This window comes from Thermobia domestica, chromosome 8, assembly GCF_964235325.1.
Source record: "Thermobia domestica chromosome 8, izTheDome1.hap1.1, whole genome shotgun sequence".
NCBI classification, from domain to species: Eukaryota; Metazoa; Arthropoda; class Insecta; order Zygentoma; family Lepismatidae; genus Thermobia; species Thermobia domestica.
In genome coordinates, this window is record NC_137461.1 from 140,590,616 (window position 1) to 140,611,162 (window position 20,547).

Below are 20,547 nucleotides of genomic sequence, written 5' to 3' on the forward strand. Positions count from 1 at the left end.
GTGGCATTGGTCTGACATAACAGTTATTTCCTCTATTTATCATATCCAGAAAGTAATACGATAAAAAGTGGTGGGTTTCACAGACCAAAGAAATTATGCGCAGGTGTAACAGTCTCTCAGCGGTTGTATAACAGAGTGAAGGTGTTGCAGTGGGCAAAATGCCAACGAAAAAGAGAGCTCTTAAGATGAGTATGTCATCGTTCTTTTCTATGTAAATTTTAGCGCTTCCCGCATGGCAGAACAGCATGAGAACATTGCTTTGCGGTAGAATAGGCCACTGTTAGTGTTATAATTAAACATATGAACAGTACTCTTCTCCACAGCCCACGTCACCAACGAAATCCCATCCAAAAAAGGTAGACAGGGAAACTCACAAGAATTGCGCTAAAAGAGATTCAGGATTTGACGCCCTGTAAAAATCCAATACCATAGCGTGTTGCTATAAAAAATTACATGTGGCCCAACCAACAGTAAATCTGCATGTGTTAACACGATGACATAAAGAGCTAGGGCAGAAGGCTGTAGCAGTGCCATCTAACTGGGACCGCTGGAAATTTGTTGTGATAATGGACGATGCAAGAATTTACCTAAATGAATGAATGTGGAAAAGTCCATCCCCAGTTTACAAAAATATTTCCATTAAGAATCCAGGTGCTATTCCCATGGATTACTATGTTTTTGGAGTTCTCAAAAGTACCTTTCTAGTGACCCACTGGTTTGCACAGATTTCCGATAATCAATAGTACTTTAATAAAGAAAATAAAATACACAACGTGTTTACAGTACCACCTCACTCACCGCTTATTTTCTTAACAAATACGAACGGATTTTAAGAACATGATTTCCTTTCATAATTAGCATATCTGTTTTAAGTTTGCCTTCTTTGAAACTTTTACTATAATTTTTCACACATCTTCCTCAAAGTTGAATAGTTTCTGATTCATGTATATTTGATTTTTGATGGAAAGAATCACAGACTACATTGGTCTCTTCTTTTCTTTTCTTTTCTTTTTTTATTGTTGGTTAAATATTTGACTTAATACTTGTTTAAATATTTGACGATTTTATACGGATTGAATACTTCTATAATGAAAGCAACAGTATCAATAATAATAATAATAATAATAATAACAATACATATATTCAGTAATGTTAATACGGTGTAACACTTACCAAACAAGGATCTATCTCGGTAAGAAGCGATGGCTGGTTCTGTTCAACAGCTCGCAGACATATAAGTGTAGCTTCACTATAATTCTCTTGGCATAAATATGCGTGCTTCTCGTAGCAAGACAATAGATGTTGACGATCTGAGAGCAGCCATGACAACTTCTGCGATAGAGTGTGACCCTGAAGACTGCACAGAAGAAAAAATACACTAAGTTTCTACATCATTTACATACTAAATTATAAAAGTACACAACATGTGCAATACTTTTAAAGACGCCTAGCTATCAACTTTTTATTTGATTCTTTTTTTTTAAATAATAACCCATTTTTCATAGTGTTCTCATGCATAACATTGGATCCTAGGTTGCAGAGGCAAAGAATATACGCTTCTAGCCCTCCCTGCTGATCTAGTGGCTAGCGCATGCGTCTTTGGTGCACGTAGCCCAGGTTCGATACCCGATGGGAGAGTATAAAACTTGAACGCATTACGTTGGTTCGGATTCCACCTTAAACTGCAGGTCCACATCCTTACGCTAAAAAGGATCGCTAAACTATAGTTAAAACAAATAAAACTATATGCTTCTGATACAAATACACCTGTAACTGAATGAGAATGGGAGAATCGGTAGAACGAGAATGTAGGAGGAAACAAGTACCTCACAGACAACAATCACGGACACGATGTTGTTCACCACAAACTTACTTTGCCGGGAATCGAAAGAGGGTCCCTGCACATCAGAGGTAAGCGCTCTATCACTGAGCCCCAGTGGTTCCCGATAATATTACAGATAAACGAAAATTAAAAACTGAAATGAAAATGAAATCTTTAAGTCTTACGTCCCACGGTTATGCTGGTTAGGCTAAAGGAGACGGTGATGATGAGAGATGAGTGAAACGGAGGAATGAAGAAAGTGGGAAGAAACGGGAGAACCCCGAGAAAACCCACGAGCATGGTGTTTGTCCACCACAAAGTCCACATGGCGCGGGATCGAATCAGGGACCCCAAGCACCGGAGGTGAACGCTCTACCACTGAGCCACCGCGCCCCCTACGAAAATTAAAGTTTAATAATTAATCATAACTTTGGGTTCTATCTCATCAACCATACTGTGTACATGAAAGCTAGATCAGTGTATACTTCAGGAACAGATTCATCTTAATAAGTGGCGAGGTTATCGAACAGCATCAATTTTGAAGTTTACAAAAAATTCTTTTCTCTGGATTTTTGCACGAGGATTTACATTCACTACATCGAATTGTTCAACATCCATCGATTGATATATGTCTGATCTTTGAGGGTTTTTTTTTTTTTTCGTTAACCGCTAATAATGTTATGGAATATCAGTTAGCATCGTATCTGGCAATTTTGAACATTTGTTTTACCTTTATCCTTCAGTTTGCTTCATTCAATCTATAAACATTATAGTGGAGCAAACACAGAACGGAGGGCGAAAGTGAGAAAGCATACCTAGCACATCTCGGATTGTGAATTATGCATCTCTTGATATTTTTTCTGTCTTTCTTTTACTTTTTAAAACACAGTCACATTGTTTTCAAAATATACTTATTTATTTCAAACAGAATGTATAAATATTAACTAAAATCACCTTTGGCTCTAATTGACTGCAAATAACACACATACAAGGTAACAACGCCTTTACCGCATGAAAGCTTATTGAGTACTGTCATCACCAGGGGCGGCTCTGTCATGTACTCACAAAGTTACGTGCCTTCCCAATTAATACGAAGAAAAATGCTATTTAAAGTTATGTGGTGTAATGTATTCAGAATCTAGTCATTTATAAATTATTATTATTATTATTATTATTATTATTATTATGTTCTTGTTCCCTTGCTTTGGTTATTATTTTTACTTCACGGCATTGTAGTTTTGTTTTTACGAATTTAATTTTTCACTTGTTATCTACTGGAGCATGCTGGGAGTTTTCTGGCTCGCCATGTAAAAATTCTCAGATGCTTCAGTTGACGTAATTGCCTGGTGAGTTAACTTCATTTTTTTTATAGCTCATCAATTATCTATAGTTTTGTGACAGTATAATCGAGTCTTGCCAGTAATATATGTATTGCAGATAAGTTTAAAATATATGTATATATTTATGTGAATATTCCGAGTATTAGTTCATATATTTTTCATACATAATAATTATTTGTCATTTTTTTTAATCTTTTGGCTGACGCCATTTTTGTAACAAAAAGAAGAAGGACTATTGTGTCCTCGTGGTTAAGGTAATTTTGAACAAAACTAAAAATAATACATATCCACAACTTAGAGTTGACAAAACTAAATTGCGTTTAGTTTCTTGTTGAATATTTTTGATAATTAAAGATTATATGTACAATTGTTAATTTTTGACTTTTTTTAATATTTCTAAAAATCAGCAGTATAACCTCTATAGTATATAAAATTCATGTATGTATTTTGGCCAGAAACTAAATTAGATTCTCGGGAAGTTAAATAACTCATCCAGATGTGTGGCTGTTTTGTCTCTCTGGCCTTACAGCCTGCTTTCCAATACATGTTTGGATTTATTCAATTTTGTCTTGGGTGGGTTGTGGGGGTGGAGAGAGGAAATGGTTACATATAATAGATTACGTCAACTCACTCTCGTATGTTTTTGTTTCTGGCCTTTAATCGAAGTAGCTCGGGGGCATGTAGTCTTTGCTATTACTTGTATTTGTTTGATAGTGAAAGAAACCTGTCTGTTTCTCGTGTTATCAATTGGATTATAAACAACAGGTGTAGATTGCTGGTGTGTAGGCTTGAACTTACGAATACAGGTACGTGCTATTATTTAATAGGAAAACAAAAACAAAAACAAAAAAGCGACAGCTATATTCTGTTAAGGTCTTACAAGCTTCATTTATTTGTTTTGCCAATAAATATTTGTAATAATTCATAATGTCAGAATCTGAAGAAGATAAGGACTTCCACCTTACTCGTTCCGGAAAGGTATGGGGTTCAAAACCCGAGGCGAAGTCACAAGTTACTCAAACCGATTTTGTGTCAGGAGGTGATAGTGGGACTAGTAAACATATGAAAGGCGGACCAACGCTACCTCATATGAATGAGAGTTCGGATTCAATCCCTCATAGCAAATTAGAACAAAATGTACAATTGAAGCTTATTGATATGTATGTGAATCAACTTCCGATGTGTGATGGTACAGTGCCCGACCAATTGTATACCTTTTTAGTCCAATTGAGTGAATTGGACGAGTTGAACATTTTTCCTTTCGAATGTTTAATGTTGGCAGTGAGATCTAGGATGAGAAATCCTCTTAGTGATATTTTTACTGAAGCGTGTTCTTTGGCTAGCGCTTGGGACCCTGTATGTAGGCACGTTGTTCGGCAGTTAATTTCTGACTGTGCTCAACATTACCTTATGGTTACTAACTTTTATCGTCCCCAAGGTCCATGTGAACGTATTAAGGACTATGTAAAGAGGGTGTGTACTAGTGTAAAAATTTTAGATCTTACAGTGGGTGAAGAAATTATATTGCGTGCAATTGCTTCGGGTGTTACTCTCAGTGTTAGGGAGCAATTATTCTATGCTGGAATGCCTAAATCCATGAGAGACTTTGAACAATTATTAGAACAGTATATGAAGCATGAACTTTATTCTCTGCAATTCAATAATTCGTTTCAACCCACAACCCACCCAAGACAAAATTGAATAAATCCAAACATGTATTGGAAAGCAGGCTGTAAGGCCAGAGAGACAAAACAGCCACACATCTGGATGAGTTATTTAACTTCCCGAGAATCTAATTTAGTTTCTGGCCAAAATACATACATGAATTTTATATACTATAGAGGTTATACTGCTGATTTTTAGAAATATTAAAAAAAGTCAAAAATTAACAATTGTACATATAATCTTTAATTATCAAAAATATTCAACAAGAAACTAAACGCAATTTAGTTTTGTCAACTCTAAGTTGTGGATATGTAATATTTTTAGTTTTGTTCAAAATTACCTTAACCACGAGGACACAATAGTCCTTCTTCTTTTTGTTACAAAAATGGCGTCAGCCAAAAGATTAAAAAAAATGACAAATAATTATTATGTATGAAAAATATATGAACTAATACTCGGAATATTCACATAAATATATATATATATTTTAAACTTATCTGCAATACGTATATTACTGGCAAGACTCGATTATACTGTCACAAAACTATAGATAATTGATGAGCTATAAAAAAAATGAAGTTAACTCACCAGGCAATTACGTCAACTGAAGCATCTGAGAATTTTTACATGGCGAGCCAGAAAACTCCCAGCATGCTCCAGTAGATAACAAGTGAAAAATTAAATTCGTAAAAACAAAACTACAATGCCGTGAAGTAAAAATAATAACCAAAGCAAGGGAACAAGAACATAATAATAATAATAATAATAATAATAATAATAATAATAATAATAATAATAATAATAATAATAATAATAATAATAATAATAATAATAATAATAATATTTTATAAATAACTAGATTCTGAATACATTACAGTGGACATTTATTCTTGTATGAATGAATAACGATCGAACACAAATTTTAATTATTTTAATGTGAAGTCTGCAACATTGATTGATATCTAGAGAGATATAAAAATATTGCGTACCTAAGTCACGGGCACTCTGGTCACGTATTCACACTTGGCCATTTCGTTCGCCTCACAGAGCAGACTTTTAAACATATGCTCTTACGAACAATGCTGAAAGGTTTGCACTAGTGAAACGTTAGGTTATGATTCTAATACTGCGTTGCACTACACAGTACAGCTGTAAGTTATGTTAATAAAGTGCGAAAACTATCTCAATAACGAGCTCTTGCAGAAACTCAAGTCAGGTGTCAACCTATTTCAATGGATACGATTCGTGCAGCTATTGACAAGTCAACGTCTTCACTGCTGTGTTGCCGCATAGAGCGCTTATTTATTTATTTTTTTTTTTAATATGTTCACTCTGTAGTATTTTTTCCTGTATTTTCTGAATATATGTATATTACTGAGATGGTCTAGTTTTATTTTATAGTTATATGCGTTTTAGGTACTGACAGAGCTTATAAGCGTAAAGTGTAAATTCTGCTGTTATTTCTGGGGCTGCTTTGCGTTTATCACGTTTCCTGACCATAACGATATACTTATCTCCTTGCTCCGAAGTGAATCGTGGCCTTCCAGAGCGAAAATGATCGAACATTTCTGCTTCCTAGTAGCGATGGATTACCTCACACATAGTATGTACAAGTACTTTATTATTATTATTATTATTATTATTATTATTATTATTATTATTATTATTATTATTTAATTTTGCGCATCATTTTCTTTTCTTAAAGGAAAATTTTAATTTGGATCTTTATTTCATTACCAAGTGTTTTTCGACCCATTTTTAAGTTGCTTTTGGATGCCCAATATTGAAATCATCAAACAGGACACACACGGTAAATCCCTTGATTTTCCAACTGAAAATCAATTAATTTTTGCATAATCAATTACAGGTACACGAAGTAGCTGCTAGATGGTGCTCGTTCAACTTATCGACTCAAATGTCTTTGAAAAATATGCAAATTATACATATGTATATATGGTCGTTGTAGAAAAGCTAATCAGCACACAATATTTTAAAATTAAACTGAAAACCATAGTTTCAAAGTTATAATGACGACCAATTCTTTGCTATTAATTATGGTTATATAAAATACTTATGTACGCGATCGTGCTCATAAACTTTTTGCAGATCCGGAATTTACCACGAAGCCACTCTTAACGAAGACATTTGAATTACCTTTATCTTTCTTTACACCGTTTTCGCTCTTCAAATGTGGGCAAAAATTTGTGACTGAAAGTGACCATTGAGAGGCAAATATAAGTTCCTTATATATTACTAGCAGAAAGGAAGAAAGCATAAGAGTCAAAGAAACAGTTTTCATAAATGCAGGGAAATACAGACACATATCCTTAATGGAAACAATTTCTTGTGTACTTTATTCTTCTTGTGTATTTCTTGTTTGAATGCATACGTTACAACGGCAACACGTGACTTCAAATTTACTGGTATAGATAAGCCCAGCTTCATTTGGTATGAATTTAAAGAAAACAAAATCTTACGAAAGACGCAATGAGCTTTGAGTGTCAATTTCGCTATTTTTCAGATCACAGATGTAAATGCCATTTTAAATCATATCTAATTATTTCTTGTCCTATTTATCTGAAAATTACAACGTTTTATAATAAATACGGACTACAGGAAGTAATTTTCATGATTTTCAATTCTTTTTCTTCCTAGGATAAAGCTGGGGAGCATAGAACACATCAATATAGGCGACGAACTCAAGTATTGCCTAACTGAGTTCATTCAGATCTCTACGGAAACAAAATAACAGAAAAAACGACCGTCACTCGAAGATTTAAGATCGATGTTTTTTTTCTCATTATATAACAAGTAATTAATTTCTGACACTTTTCTTATTACCTTTTGTACAACCAAACTAGTGCCTTTTCCTTAATACAGTTGGCAGGCAGATGAGGTGCCACTTCATCAACTTCATTGAGGAAGGATGGTGATGTGGCCAGCGACGGCTGCAACCAACTAAGTCCTTGAATAAATATCCAACAATCTGGTTCTCCCTGGAAGAAACACACAATTATTTAACTGAATTACTTGAAATTATAATTCAGTCTACAGGTGAAAACTGTCACATGTTCCTCAGTATTTCGTGCAGTCCACTAAAAGTTATAAGCTTTAGAATGATTTTTCTCCTATTGATGTGCTGAATTAGGAGTGTGTGTGAACAGGTAGGATAATATTCCATAAAAAGTTTTAGCTATATGCAACTGTCCGCCTATATTGGTATGATAAAAGTTTAACGTATAAAATAGTGTACCACTGCCCTAATTACCGGTGAAACGAACATTAAAATTAAGGGGGTTTGGGTTAACTTTGATTACAATGGAAATTACTGTTTTAACTGTACAACCATTACCAACAGTACATTTATATTTTTCAGCGTTTTTATAACGTATTTTAGTCAGTCATTTTGATAACAAATACTGGGGATTTTATTTTACTTGATATATGGGTGTTAAAGTACTCAATTCTTATATACTTTAGGTAGTCCATATACCACTGGAAGAGAGAGAAAGTCTACAGTATGCGCAAAAGGAACTGACGCCACATTTAAATCCACAATTTAAACAAAAGAATAGGACCAAGTAAGCTACCCACGATATAGTCCGTACTACATTATCGCCTTTTCTTACCCGCACACTTTTTTAGACTTTCGGGAACACTTAAAGCCAGGTTTTGGACAATGTTTGGTGCTAGATGCTCCCAAGGTCCCCTTATAGCAAATTCTAGAGTCGGAATTGTTCGAAACGTCCATTTAGCTTAAAGATCTGTTCACGAAGATCAGACGTTCTCTATTGGGTTTAAGTCAGGGCTTTGCCCTAGCCAATTATTACGTTAATACATGCTGCAACACCTTTTGCTGTATGATATGAAGCCATGAATAAAGTCGTTCAATCTTTTCATAGGACGACTCGAATACACCACTCAAAAGTACAAAATAACTGAACTAATTCATTACCTAGTTACTGAGGAAGTGTACTGAGGATGTGTGAGATCAACATTGAGCAACGATATGACATGCCTGTTTGGTACTACTGTCACTCACAAAGGAACTCGCTTCATCAGTTTATAGCACTTTCTTTCGATTCTAGACAGCTTTCAATGCACTTTCACAGAACGCTAGCCTCTTTATACGCTGCTTGCTTGTGAGAAGAGGCTTAGGAACAGTTACTAGCAAGCAGCATTGCTTCCCGTCACATGTTCTTTTGCAAGTAATTTCAGAGCAAAAGAACCAATCCGATTTTTTTTTTTTTTTAATTTTGCATACTGAGTTAAAGAAACCAGGACGTAATTCGGAAATCACTGACAAAAACATATGCAAGGTTTTTCAATTAAAAAAGTACGCACCTGTGCTATTCCTTCGAGAATATGGAGAATCACTTGGTCACCAAATTACTACATTAAATAGGAAAACAATACTGTGAGAATTCAGATTATGTGAAATAATGTTAACACAATTATCATGAATTCTAGGAAGGAAAAGATAGAATGGTTGACAACACAGGTTTCTAGTAAATTAAACTTTAAAAAAATACAAATACAAATTAAATTATCACAAATAGAGAGAATATATACATTTAAAAAAATACACAAAGCTTTTACTGCTGGTTTTTATACTCACTTCTTGATTGAAGACTCTACAGCCATGTTTGAATATTGTTTCCATTGCATGATGCAATCTATTGAGTCCTCCATAGACATTCCACACATTGGATACTTGGCTGACAAGTAGACCCTCCACGGTACTTTTCAATGTCTGCAGAAGGTGTTGGTGTTCTTCTTCATGCGATTCCGGATGTGCCATTACCACTTGAAATTCTTCTATATCGTAACATCCAACAATAATACCTGCGAAAACAAATTTAAAAAATATTTCCTCAGATACTTATCCGATTTCTCGTTCTATCTTCGAATAACTCAAAAGCTCCAGTTTCCATCTTTCAATGAATAGAACATCGGAAGAAAAAATAAATAAATAAAAATAAAATAATCCTTTGCAGGTGGCTACATGAGTGTAAACATTGAAAACAATGAATTCAGGAAAATTTTCCGAGTTAAAATTAAAAGATTCGGTGAATAGACGAGACAACGGAACTCCAAAATACTTACAAGGTAGCGAATATACTGCGCATAGTAAATTGAAGTATCTAAAGATACATAGGGCATGTCATCTGCAGAATAATCTAAATGGAAGATATATATATACGAAGGAGACCTTCAGGAGGAATGTAATAACAATTGAAGACTTTGGGGCAAAAACCCGTTAAGTCAAATAAGTGAAAGTGTAAAGGAGATAGCTTCACAAGGGTTTCTCTTCAACCGATTTTCTTCAAACTGGGCACCTATATTGTAGACCAAAAATAAATAGACACATATTTTTTGTTTCTTCCGGAAATTAAGTTAAGGGGGGCAAAGGGCCCCTTTTCAAAAAATGGTTCCCTTGTTTAAAAGGGCCACTTTCAAGGAACAAAACTCGGGCGATGCAAAGATGACTTCAAAGTAGAAAATGCAGGTTTTGTCGTTTTTGCGAGAAAAGGGTTGCGGGAGCAGTTCCCCCTTCGAAATGACAAAAGACCCCGCACAATTCTTACGGAAACTGGATTTCGGTGGAATTGCTTAAAACCGTGATATGTTGTAGATATGGTGTTCCTAAGAAAAAGTTTCAATGGGCACAACGACAAATCACTGACCGTTTGGACACTACAGGGCCACTTTTTTGAAAACAGCCGAAGACAGTGATATTCTGAATTTCGGTAGAAAAAAATGACTGAAACCGTGATATATTGTAGATATTGTGATCCTGATAAAGTCTTAATGGACATAACAACCAATCACTGATCATTTGGCCACTTTTTTGAAAGCAGCCGAAGATAGTGATATTCTGAATTTCGGTAAAAAAAAAAAAAAAATATATCACCATCTTCGGCTGTTTTCAAAAACGTGGCCCTGTAGTGGGCAAAGGATAAGTGATTGATGGTTATGCTCATTAAGACTTTTTCCCAGGATCACAATATCTACAACGTATCACGGTTTCAGTCATATTTTTTTTCTTACCGAAATTCAGAATATCACTATCTTCGGCTGTTTTCAAAAAAGTGGCCCTGTAGTGTCCAAACGGTCAGTGATTTGTCGTGCCCATTGAAACTTTTTCTTAGGAACACCGTATCTACAACATATCACGGTTTTAAGCAATTCCACCGAAATCCAATTTCCGTAAGAATTGTGCGGGGTCTTTTGTCATTCCGAAGGGGGAACTGTCCCCGCAACCCTTTTCTCGCAAAAACGATAAAACCCGTATTTCCTACTTTGAAGTCATCTTTGCATCGCCTGAGTTTCGTTTCTTTAAAGTGGCCCTTTTAAACAAGGAGACCATTTTTTGAAAAGGGGCCCTTTGCCCCTCCCCCTTAACTTATTTTCCGGAAGAAATAAAACATATGTGTCGATTTATTTTTGGTCTATAATATAGGTGCCAAGTTTGAAGAAAATCGGATGAAGAGAAACCCTTATGAAGCTATCTACTATACACTTTCACTTTTTGGACTTAACGGGTTTTTGCCCCAAAGTCTTCAATTGAAAACTCGCTGTAGAAAACAATATAAGTGCCACCTTGAAATTGTCTCACTTATTTCATTTTTTGAATACGTTTATGCCTTATTTAGATTTTCATACTTGGTTATGTGCAGGTTGTAGTTCTAAGCAATAGTATTTTCTATCTTTGTGATACTTGGACACAATTTACTATGTTTTGTATCTACTGTTACAGTAACGTTTGTGTTTGGCACTTACATTGTTTTCTTCAGCGAGTCCTCAATTTTGGTTCGATTGGAAAAAAAAAACAGAAACTAGTGGAAGCGTTTTGATTCTGTGACGACGAACCTTCGGAATTTTTAAGGCATGGGATTAGTTCGTTAATATCTTCTAAAATGTCGGACCATTATATATCCTTTTTAAACTAGAGACAACCGCATAACTTCTAAACTAATACAAATAAAACGCCGAAATTTAATACAAAATTAATATCTATACGGAAAAATTGTCTGATACTCTGCAATACCACGTGATGAAGTGTTGCCAACCTAACTGTTATTTTTTTCAAATGGTATTACGCGAGATTATTATTACACATTTTAAATCTATATGTTAAATGAAAACAATATCACATTTATTATTCAGCGTTGTTAACTAAGAACGCTACAGTATTAAAAACATCCAAATTTTGGAAGCCTCTACCACACTACCAGTACAATTGAGACGGACGGGGCAACGTGTATTTATAGCACTTTAACGTCAGATACCATGATCACGATATGACATATTTCGGATAAATGGGAATAAAGTTACAGGGGTTGATTTTTTTTTCAAGGCTTCATTTCTAAATAAATACTTAGCTAAGTATTTATTAATTCCTAATAGACGAACAAATTACTTTGCCATTTACACCATAAGGAATATTGCAAACTTTAGCAATGTTTATCACATCTCCAGAATGGTTTGAGATATCAAATTGCTGTAAATGAAAATAATTTGACTGTCTATTAAAACCATAAAGTATTTAGATGTATACCAAGCTAAGCATTTTTTCGAAATAAAGTCTTTCGAAAAAAAATCAAATTTTTAACCCCTTAACCCCTTGTAACTTCGTTCCCATTTATTCGAAATACATTACATCATGATTATGGTATCCAACAGTACACTTGGGATGTGCATTGCCCTCTCCGTCTGTTTGTGCTGTTCCAAAATTTGGACGATTGTAATACTGTAGCATCCTTAGTTTGAATATATATGTTTGTATGTGTGTGTGTTTTGACAAAATTGCGTGCTGTAAAAAAGATTCCCACGACGAAGACCTTGCAGTGCCAACATGTTTATTGCAGCGTTGATCTCTTGAAAGGATCACGGTAGGATAAATTAACTGCCATTTTACAATTAGTTCAAATGCTTAGTAAAGTAACTGACATAAGGTAATATTTAGGATTCTACACAAAGATAGCTCACATTTGGAGCGACATCAACGGGTAAATGGTCAGAGACTCCTTGGATTAAAAATACGTCAGAAAATGTTGCAGTTGAACCAGTTTATATATATAATTTGCTCTATGTATTCATATCATATATGGACAGAAATAAGTTTGTTTCGCCTTGGTGTTATTATGCAAGGGGTCACATAAGCTTAAAGCGGAATCCAAACCATTTCTCGACTTACATCCGAGAGAAACTGTCCTCCATTTGAACTCGGAACCAGGACTATTTGGGCACAAATGTGATACGTCTGCCGACTCACTCACGAAGGACTCCTGATAAAAATACGTTGTACTGATCTTTACGTAGGGCCTACTTGTTAATATAATTTTCAAGAGTCATTTCAGAAGAACAAAAAGATAAACAGTTGCAGAAGTGAAACCATTATACAGAATTACATATGGACAATTCCAAAGTACTACAGAGTACAGAAGAATTAACTTAGTCCAAGTTAGTTAACGACTTTTATTAGTCCAAGTTAAAAAAAAAAAAAAAAAAATACGACGACTTAATTTGCATATCAGTAAGAAAAGTGAATAAAGATACTAATTATTTGAGTCCACTTTGGCTCAGACTCATTTATACATAAATAGATACCAAAGATACTTCTCATTTCACTAAATACCTCTCGTGTGGTTTGTATGATCCCCCCCCTCCAAATACACACAAAAGTACGGCATTTCGATACTAAACATTATTGAAACGAAACAATATTTAGAATTTTTCTTTGAATGCAATTGCATAATAATAAGAAACTATAAAAAAAATCACAAAACAAACATTCATTAAGTTATAAAAAAAACGAAAGTTGCTTTTATAGTATAACCTTTTTGAGTAATGAATGAGGAATTTAGGTCTGAATATAATACGAATAATATACGGGAGCGAAACGTGATAACCCACAAACGTGTGCTCATCAAGATTTTACAAACACTTACACGTTTACAAACATTTTTCGTTTTTTGGTTTAAACCTTTTTTTTTTTTTGAAGAAAAAAAAACAGCTTGTTTAAACGAGCCAACCTTGCTGTTCATATTATACAATTAATCTATTTATAAACAAAGTTCATGCAAAAGACATGCAAATTATTGCTTAAAATCAGAATGAAAATAAAAGATAAGAAAGACACTAGAATTCCACACAATCACTGAGTTCACCAATTGTCAACCATACATAACACTTATTTATACTAATTAACACTTTAAAAAAAGTTCACGAACGTATGTAATAAGATATTTAATAATGTGGATATTGTATTGCTAATAATCTCGCACTGAACTAGAGTACATTGCACAATGAATACACAACATGCACTCTATGCACTAACACAGTCGCCACCTTCCCAGAGAAAGTTCTCTCCAATTTCCTTTTAGTAATTTCCGACATTTACATTAAATCTATATTAATTATTTACGATTCGAAAACACTCAATTTTCTAAATTTATATCATATGGTGCGGTCTGGAATCCTTGAAAAATGAAATGAAATCGTTGAGTTTTACGTCCCAGGATTATGCCGGTTAGGCTAAGAAGACGGTGATGATGAGTAATGAATGAAATGGTGAAATGAAGAAAGTGGGAGGAAACGGGAGAACCCCGAGGAAACCCACGCACACGGTTTGTCCACCACAAAGTTCACTTGGCGGGATCGAACCCGGGACCCCAAGCACCAGAGGCGAACGCTCTACCACTGAGCCACCGCGCCCCCGTCTGCAATCCTTAACACTACTTTCCAAATATATAATGCGTTGTGGTTTAGATTCGGAATAGTGGCACATTACAGTTTAATTCCTTTTTTTTTTCTTTAGCATACAAAGAAACAGTTGCACAATAGTTTTGCTAATATCTGTGTAATCCTTCGGTAGGCTATACTTCCCGTGAGGAGCTCAATCTTAAATGGTAACATTGGTATGAGGAAAGGGCAGTTCGGACTGCACCTGTGGCCAAAACAAGACTCGTAGCTGGTTTGTATAGACAACTGAATCGAAATTTTTAAGTATTTTTGCTCTTGAATGCACATTTCTATTTATTGTCACCCATGTCGTGTATGCATGTGTTTGTGTGTGAGCGAGCGAAAGAGAGAGAGAGAGAGAGAGACTTCTGCTCATTGTCCACTTTTGCCTTATTGCTTTATTTAGCTCACGAATCCAATCCTCAACTTTCCAACTTTAACGGTCATTGAACTTTAACGACATATAAATTTGTTGGGATTATTTTGTTGTGAGACGTAAGTCTTAAAAAAAAAAAAAAAAAATCTGGTCGGTTCAGAGCCTTTATGGTTTATATTACCATGCGAAAAAGGAATGAAAAAAGGGAAGCGCGCGAATGCACCAGCGAGCGACAGAAGGGACTATACATTTCTAGTCCCTGAATACTATTAACTGACTTCAAGAAGGAACGAAGGAACAAGGAACAAAGGAAGACGAAAACAATAAAAACTGTGATTTTCTATAGATCTATACATTTACTATTTGGTATTTTTGAAGTTTGTCAACCCCTTTTCAAGACAGAAAAGGAAATATCCAGTTCTCATTAAAAAGGTGCCGGTACGTCCTACCGTTGCATACCACCAGGAAAAATCACTGATGGAAACATATATGGGCATCAATTATCCGCTCTGCTAGATTAAATTAAGAAAAATAGTCATATCTTGATTATTTTTACTATTACTAAAGCGCTCTCTGATATCACTCATTTTCGTTCATTTTCATGTCTCCTCACTTCTCTTTTCCCATGTTCCATGGCTCAATTTGGATTAAAACGGCATCGGAATTGTCACTGTTCATCACAGCAACCCCAAAATAATGGATTCGGAACTAATATCGGTCATTTTCGATCATTTTTTATATATCTCCTCCCTCCTCCTACCCAAGTTGCTGAATTTGGATTTAAACGGAATCGGAAGTGTCACTGTTCATCTCAGAGACCTCGAAAACTATGGAATCGATACTAATATTGGTCCTTCTCTCTCCTCCCCCAAGTTGCACGGGATCGGAAGTGTCCCTGTTCAATTTAGCGACCTCAAAAACTATGGATTCGACACTGATATTGATCATTGTCGATCATTGTATTGCACCGTCAACGTAAAATGATAAAAATCATGTTGAAAAATTTGATAGAGGTCGGTTGGGTTGTTCAAGAGATTAAGAGTAACAAAAAATAGTCACTTTCAATGTTATAATATAGGTATATATGCGTTTGTTGCGCCAGAATGTTTAGTTTTAATAATAATAATAATAATACATCTTTCTCTGAAGTACTGACTTCTTTAGATATTTCTTCGTTGTGCCTCGATTGCTGTTTTTGCACATTTTCTTCGCCAAAATTAACATTACTACTGTCTTTTTTTCGTTCTAGCCAATTTTCTAAAACATTTTTCGTGTCTTTCCCTGAATTAATAAATCTTATTTAGATTTTTCTCTGTTGTTTTTTGGTTTCTTTGCATATTTTCCTCACCGAAATTAACACACTTGTCTCTTTTCCGCTTTAATCACTTTTGTAAAACGTTTTGTGACATTTTGCAATTGCAAAGTAAGTTCTTATTTCGATACCGTCTAACTCAAGCAAATCTTCTGAACTGATCTAATTGATCAAACGTCAGAGATTGCTGTGAAGTAGTCACGCGCTACAAGTCTATTTTTTCCACCCTCTGCTGTTAACAATTTTTCCTCAACTATTTTTTCATCTGAATGAAACCAAAACAACAAAGGAAAATCTTTATTTTTCCCCTCCTTTTCGAAATCCATTGATCGCCACTTTCTTTGATGCCAATTGCGGGAGGTTTCCTGTTGTAGTTAGTCCTGTTGGGAACGGCGATGAATGATTCGAAAGAGGAGGTGACAGGTCACGTGTTTTGTTATTTTTGTCGAGGTCAATGATTTCTTCGGCCCAAATATGTTCATTTCCTCTTAACCCTTCAGCTAAGGTAAAGTATTTTTTCTCGGAACCTCCTTTTAAGTTCAGAAAGGAACTAATTATTTTCTGCCTGCCTGCCCAGTCTGCAAAGGCATTGGGTCAAAGAAGATACTTGCAAATGTGGTCATTGCTATGTCAAACAGTAGAACAATAACTTCAAGGTCACCACATTCATATAGGAACTTACTCTCTTTCCTTTCTTCCCTTTGAACAACAGGGATTCCAGGAAAATTCAATATCCATAAATCCAATCCACAATGCAAACATTTTAAATAAAGAGACGTTGGCGAAGATAGCTTGTCTAGGAACTGTTTAGTGTCATATTTTGGTTTGAAATAGAGTAGATGGAAGGCAATTGTTGTTTCTTCCGAGAAAAAATTACAAACATCAAAGTACCAAAGTACATTGTCGGAACCCTTTGGAGGGGCCCGGCCCCCCTGGGCTCACCCCTTCCCTACGCTACTGGTTCCATGTGAATCTCTAGTTTCAATTTTAGCAAATATTCCGAAATCAATTAAGAGCTAATCTTCTGTTCGATTCTTATCAAAATCATTCGACTTTCCATCTCTACGAATGAATAATTCATGACACTAAGAGCTAAACTGCGACTTATTCTTCAACTGATGACAGACAGACTTGCATCCTTAACGAGAACTCCGTTCCCTTCTTTGCTCATAGGTTTGAAAATCAAATTTGTACAAAATTTCGAAATATAGTAATATTAAATAAGGCATTAGTGCTGTATCGCCGGACTACACGAAAATCGAAAAAGTATCAAAATGTACTAAATTAGGTTAGGTTAGACCTTCAAAACAGAGGAGTAAATTCTTCTAGGAAATAGAAAAAATAACACCAAAATGTACTAAACTGGGTAAGAAATGGGTATTGATGTAGTTTTGGCGCACCAGATTCTGGAAGAAATAGAGGTAAAATTCAATACTTTGCATCAAAAGGTGTGTTTATAAGAAACAAATTTCTGCAGGCAACATAATTAATTACAAAGTAATTACGGTTACTGGTGTAAAATCATTACAAGTGCTTTACGACGGATAAAATAAGTGAGTGTATATAGAAGTTGACTATTAAATGCTATTTTTATCGGCGGTATACTTCTACATAACGCACAGAACTAGTATTTTTTGTTCACAAGTTTATCGTTACTAATATGAAATCAGACAAGCCCTCGTATCATTGCCGAAATCTACCTCTTTTCAGTACCCTCGCTTACGCGCATACTCACCATCGCTGACGCGCCTGCTCTCTTAACCAGACCCAGCAGCTTCGCCCTGCCTCGGTTAGTAGCATTCGTGCTTTTAAGGTTGGTTTGTGTTTTTTGCACTATAGTTTTCATGAAACACATCCGGAGGCCATATTTATTCTCAAATCGTAAAAGAATTGTAAGTTTTCAACAATTACTTCTGGTGGACCCCTTGAATTATGTCTATGGCAAGTGAAATATTTTCATGTCGCCCAGCGGAAACCTTTTATTGGACAATACGGAGATTGGTGAAAGAATTATAGGTTTTCAGCAATTCTTTCTAGTGGTGCGCCAGTACGAAGAAATGTAGGTACTGAATTAGGTTACATTAGGTTAGACCTTTAGAACACAGTCGCGTAAACTCTTCCAACTTGAAATCGTAAAATTGTGTACAATCGTGTGGAAATGTGGGGTACGCTATTTCCACACTACCTTTCCCGCCACTAAACCATATCAAGTGTATCTCTCCGCCTCCACATAACGTGCCGCTTACAACACCAAAAACAATCAACAACAACAACCACTTTCTTAACTTCAACTATTCCCCTCACCTGAATTTCACTCACTCTTCCTCACAAATCAACATAAATTCTCTAATTCACGTGCTAAGTTTTCTAAAATTGGTCCAATGATACAGCAGTTGAATAATTTTAACTTGGTTTAAACAGAATAGGAATTAGTTAATAGTCTCTGTATGTGTGTGTTACTGATGAGCTTGTAATAAACGCTCATCACATGGAAATTAGCAAACATAAAATTATTTTTCTGCATTAGGTCATCTGTGACTTATTTTATTTTAAGTTAGATCAATAGGCTGCGAAGTTGCAGTTCTTACAACTATACAAACTAAAACACAATCATATCTTAAGAATCAATCACATTTTCTATTCTATATCCTTAATGCTGTAGTTAAGTGCTATACGTATTGGTTAGAACCTCAGCACGTTAATTTGGAGACTCGGGATTGATCTCTGGCAAATTTTATTCGAAGAGGGTCATTCACTATTATCCCTGTACCTACAAAATGTGCTATTAATCCGAAATACAAACACTCACTATTTCCTACCACTAAATGTACTATATTTACCTAATTCCGGATCAGTATTTAAAAAACACTTTTAAAAAAATTAATATACTTAAATCATTACTTTCCTGCAGAAGATTGACTCCTAAACAATCTTTTTACATTAAAATGAAAACATTTACCCTACTTGATATTAAAATTTCTCAGTTTGACAGTATCGTACTATTGACAAGTTGAGTTCTAACCTTGTACCACATTTTGCATACAAGTATCACTTCGAACACGCGCAAGTAATGTACCCATGTCTTACACCAACATTTTGGTTTATTACAAAATTGGATTCGAACTACATCCAGTGAGATACTCTTCCTATTGACAGACGTACTGTAGGTGCACAACATTTACTTAATTCACGAAGCCAGTACATTGTAACTCTAGTATTAATCTCACTCTATAACTTTCTGTTTTTTTAACATTCCTCCTTGACGATAAATTATCACTAATTCGTGAACTATTAGTTTAAATGGATTGCCTAACACATTGAAGTTTGCTTAGCTAACGTAAAGTTTATGTAAAGGTCAGATCAATGATAAAGTTACTTCCTATACAAAGTACTTAGTACACAACAACCTGGAATGCAAACAGAATGTTAGATTTGTGGACATACCATTATTTTGTGTACATAACACTTACTGACAACCCATGTAGTTTTGTCACACACATTGTGTTTACAAATAGCACCTCCGACTCTCCCAGCACCAGCTGCTTGATTACGAATTAAATCAATTAAAACACTATTAAAAATTTCGACAATATTTTTCAAATTGCTTCATAAGCTTTTACCGTTATCAGATTACAGTTAAAACTTAGGAAATTAACTTCGTTTTTTGATTGTATTTTGAAGAAAAGAAATGTTTCGTTATTTCTCTTTATAAATGTGTCAATGAACAGTGACAAATTTCCGCTTCCTGTTGGATTGGAAACCGACTGCTGCTCCAACGATGAATGATATCAAAGTTAATGTGATAGGTTTGTAGTTAATTTAGAAACACGCTCAGAGAAAGCAATGCAGAGTGTTATTAATACTGTGAAAGGTACAGCATTAGGTGTAGCAGAATACTTAACACCTGTTTTGAAGGTAATGGATATACTTAAATAATTAAATTAGATATTTTTGTTACTGATTTCAAATGATCTCATTATGGATGACTCAAAATGATATTGATAGCTGTCCTTGATAGTGACGTGTAGATTGTCAGTGTTTGCGCGTGTTTGCACATTAAATACATTATGAATCTGAGTTTCAAACACACGTAATAATAAAATATTGCATTCATTAATCCTATAAAATAAATATTTTTGGCCACCCGATGTTGGTTTTGTATCGAGCGATCTAGAATAAAATGTTACGCAACTTTTCTAACATTATTTAGAATTGTTAGAGAAACTCTCTGATTATTTAATATATGGGATGAGCTTGGTATTATAAATAAAAATTAAAATATTAC

At 34.9% G+C, this 20,547-nt stretch overlaps 2 protein-coding genes across 5 annotated transcripts in view; one reads left to right on the forward strand and one right to left on the reverse strand.

Moving 5' to 3' along the window:
- Rubicon (run domain Beclin-1-interacting and cysteine-rich domain-containing protein rubicon) overlaps positions 1-19,869 on the reverse strand; it is a 77,738-nt gene extending 57,869 nt beyond the window's left edge. Inside the window, exons 1-4 of one of the 4 annotated variants that reach the window (XM_081769062.1) lie at positions 19,733-19,869; positions 9,446-9,672; positions 7,669-7,823; positions 1,174-1,357 (exon numbers count right to left, since the gene is read on the reverse strand). In XM_081769062.1, coding sequence (XP_081625188.1) covers positions 1,174-1,357; positions 7,669-7,823; positions 9,446-9,628 — 522 coding nt within the window. In that variant the 5' untranslated portion in view covers positions 9,629-9,672; positions 19,733-19,869. Of the gene's footprint in view, positions 1-1,173; positions 1,358-7,668; positions 7,824-9,445; positions 9,673-19,284; positions 19,466-19,706 lie in introns of those variants that run through there. The other 3 variants (XM_081769061.1, XM_081769060.1, XM_081769059.1) reach the window with 3 other exon arrangements.
- Positions 19,870-20,004: 135 nt separating this feature from the next.
- The window catches only part of Atg3 (Autophagy-related protein 3), a 29,150-nt gene continuing 28,607 nt past the window's right edge, over positions 20,005-20,547 (forward strand). Inside the window, exon 1 of the mRNA XM_081769064.1 lies at positions 20,005-20,177. Within this exon, the coding sequence (XP_081625190.1) occupies positions 20,106-20,177 (72 nt within the window). The 5' untranslated portion in view covers positions 20,005-20,105. The remainder of the gene's footprint in view (positions 20,178-20,547) is intronic.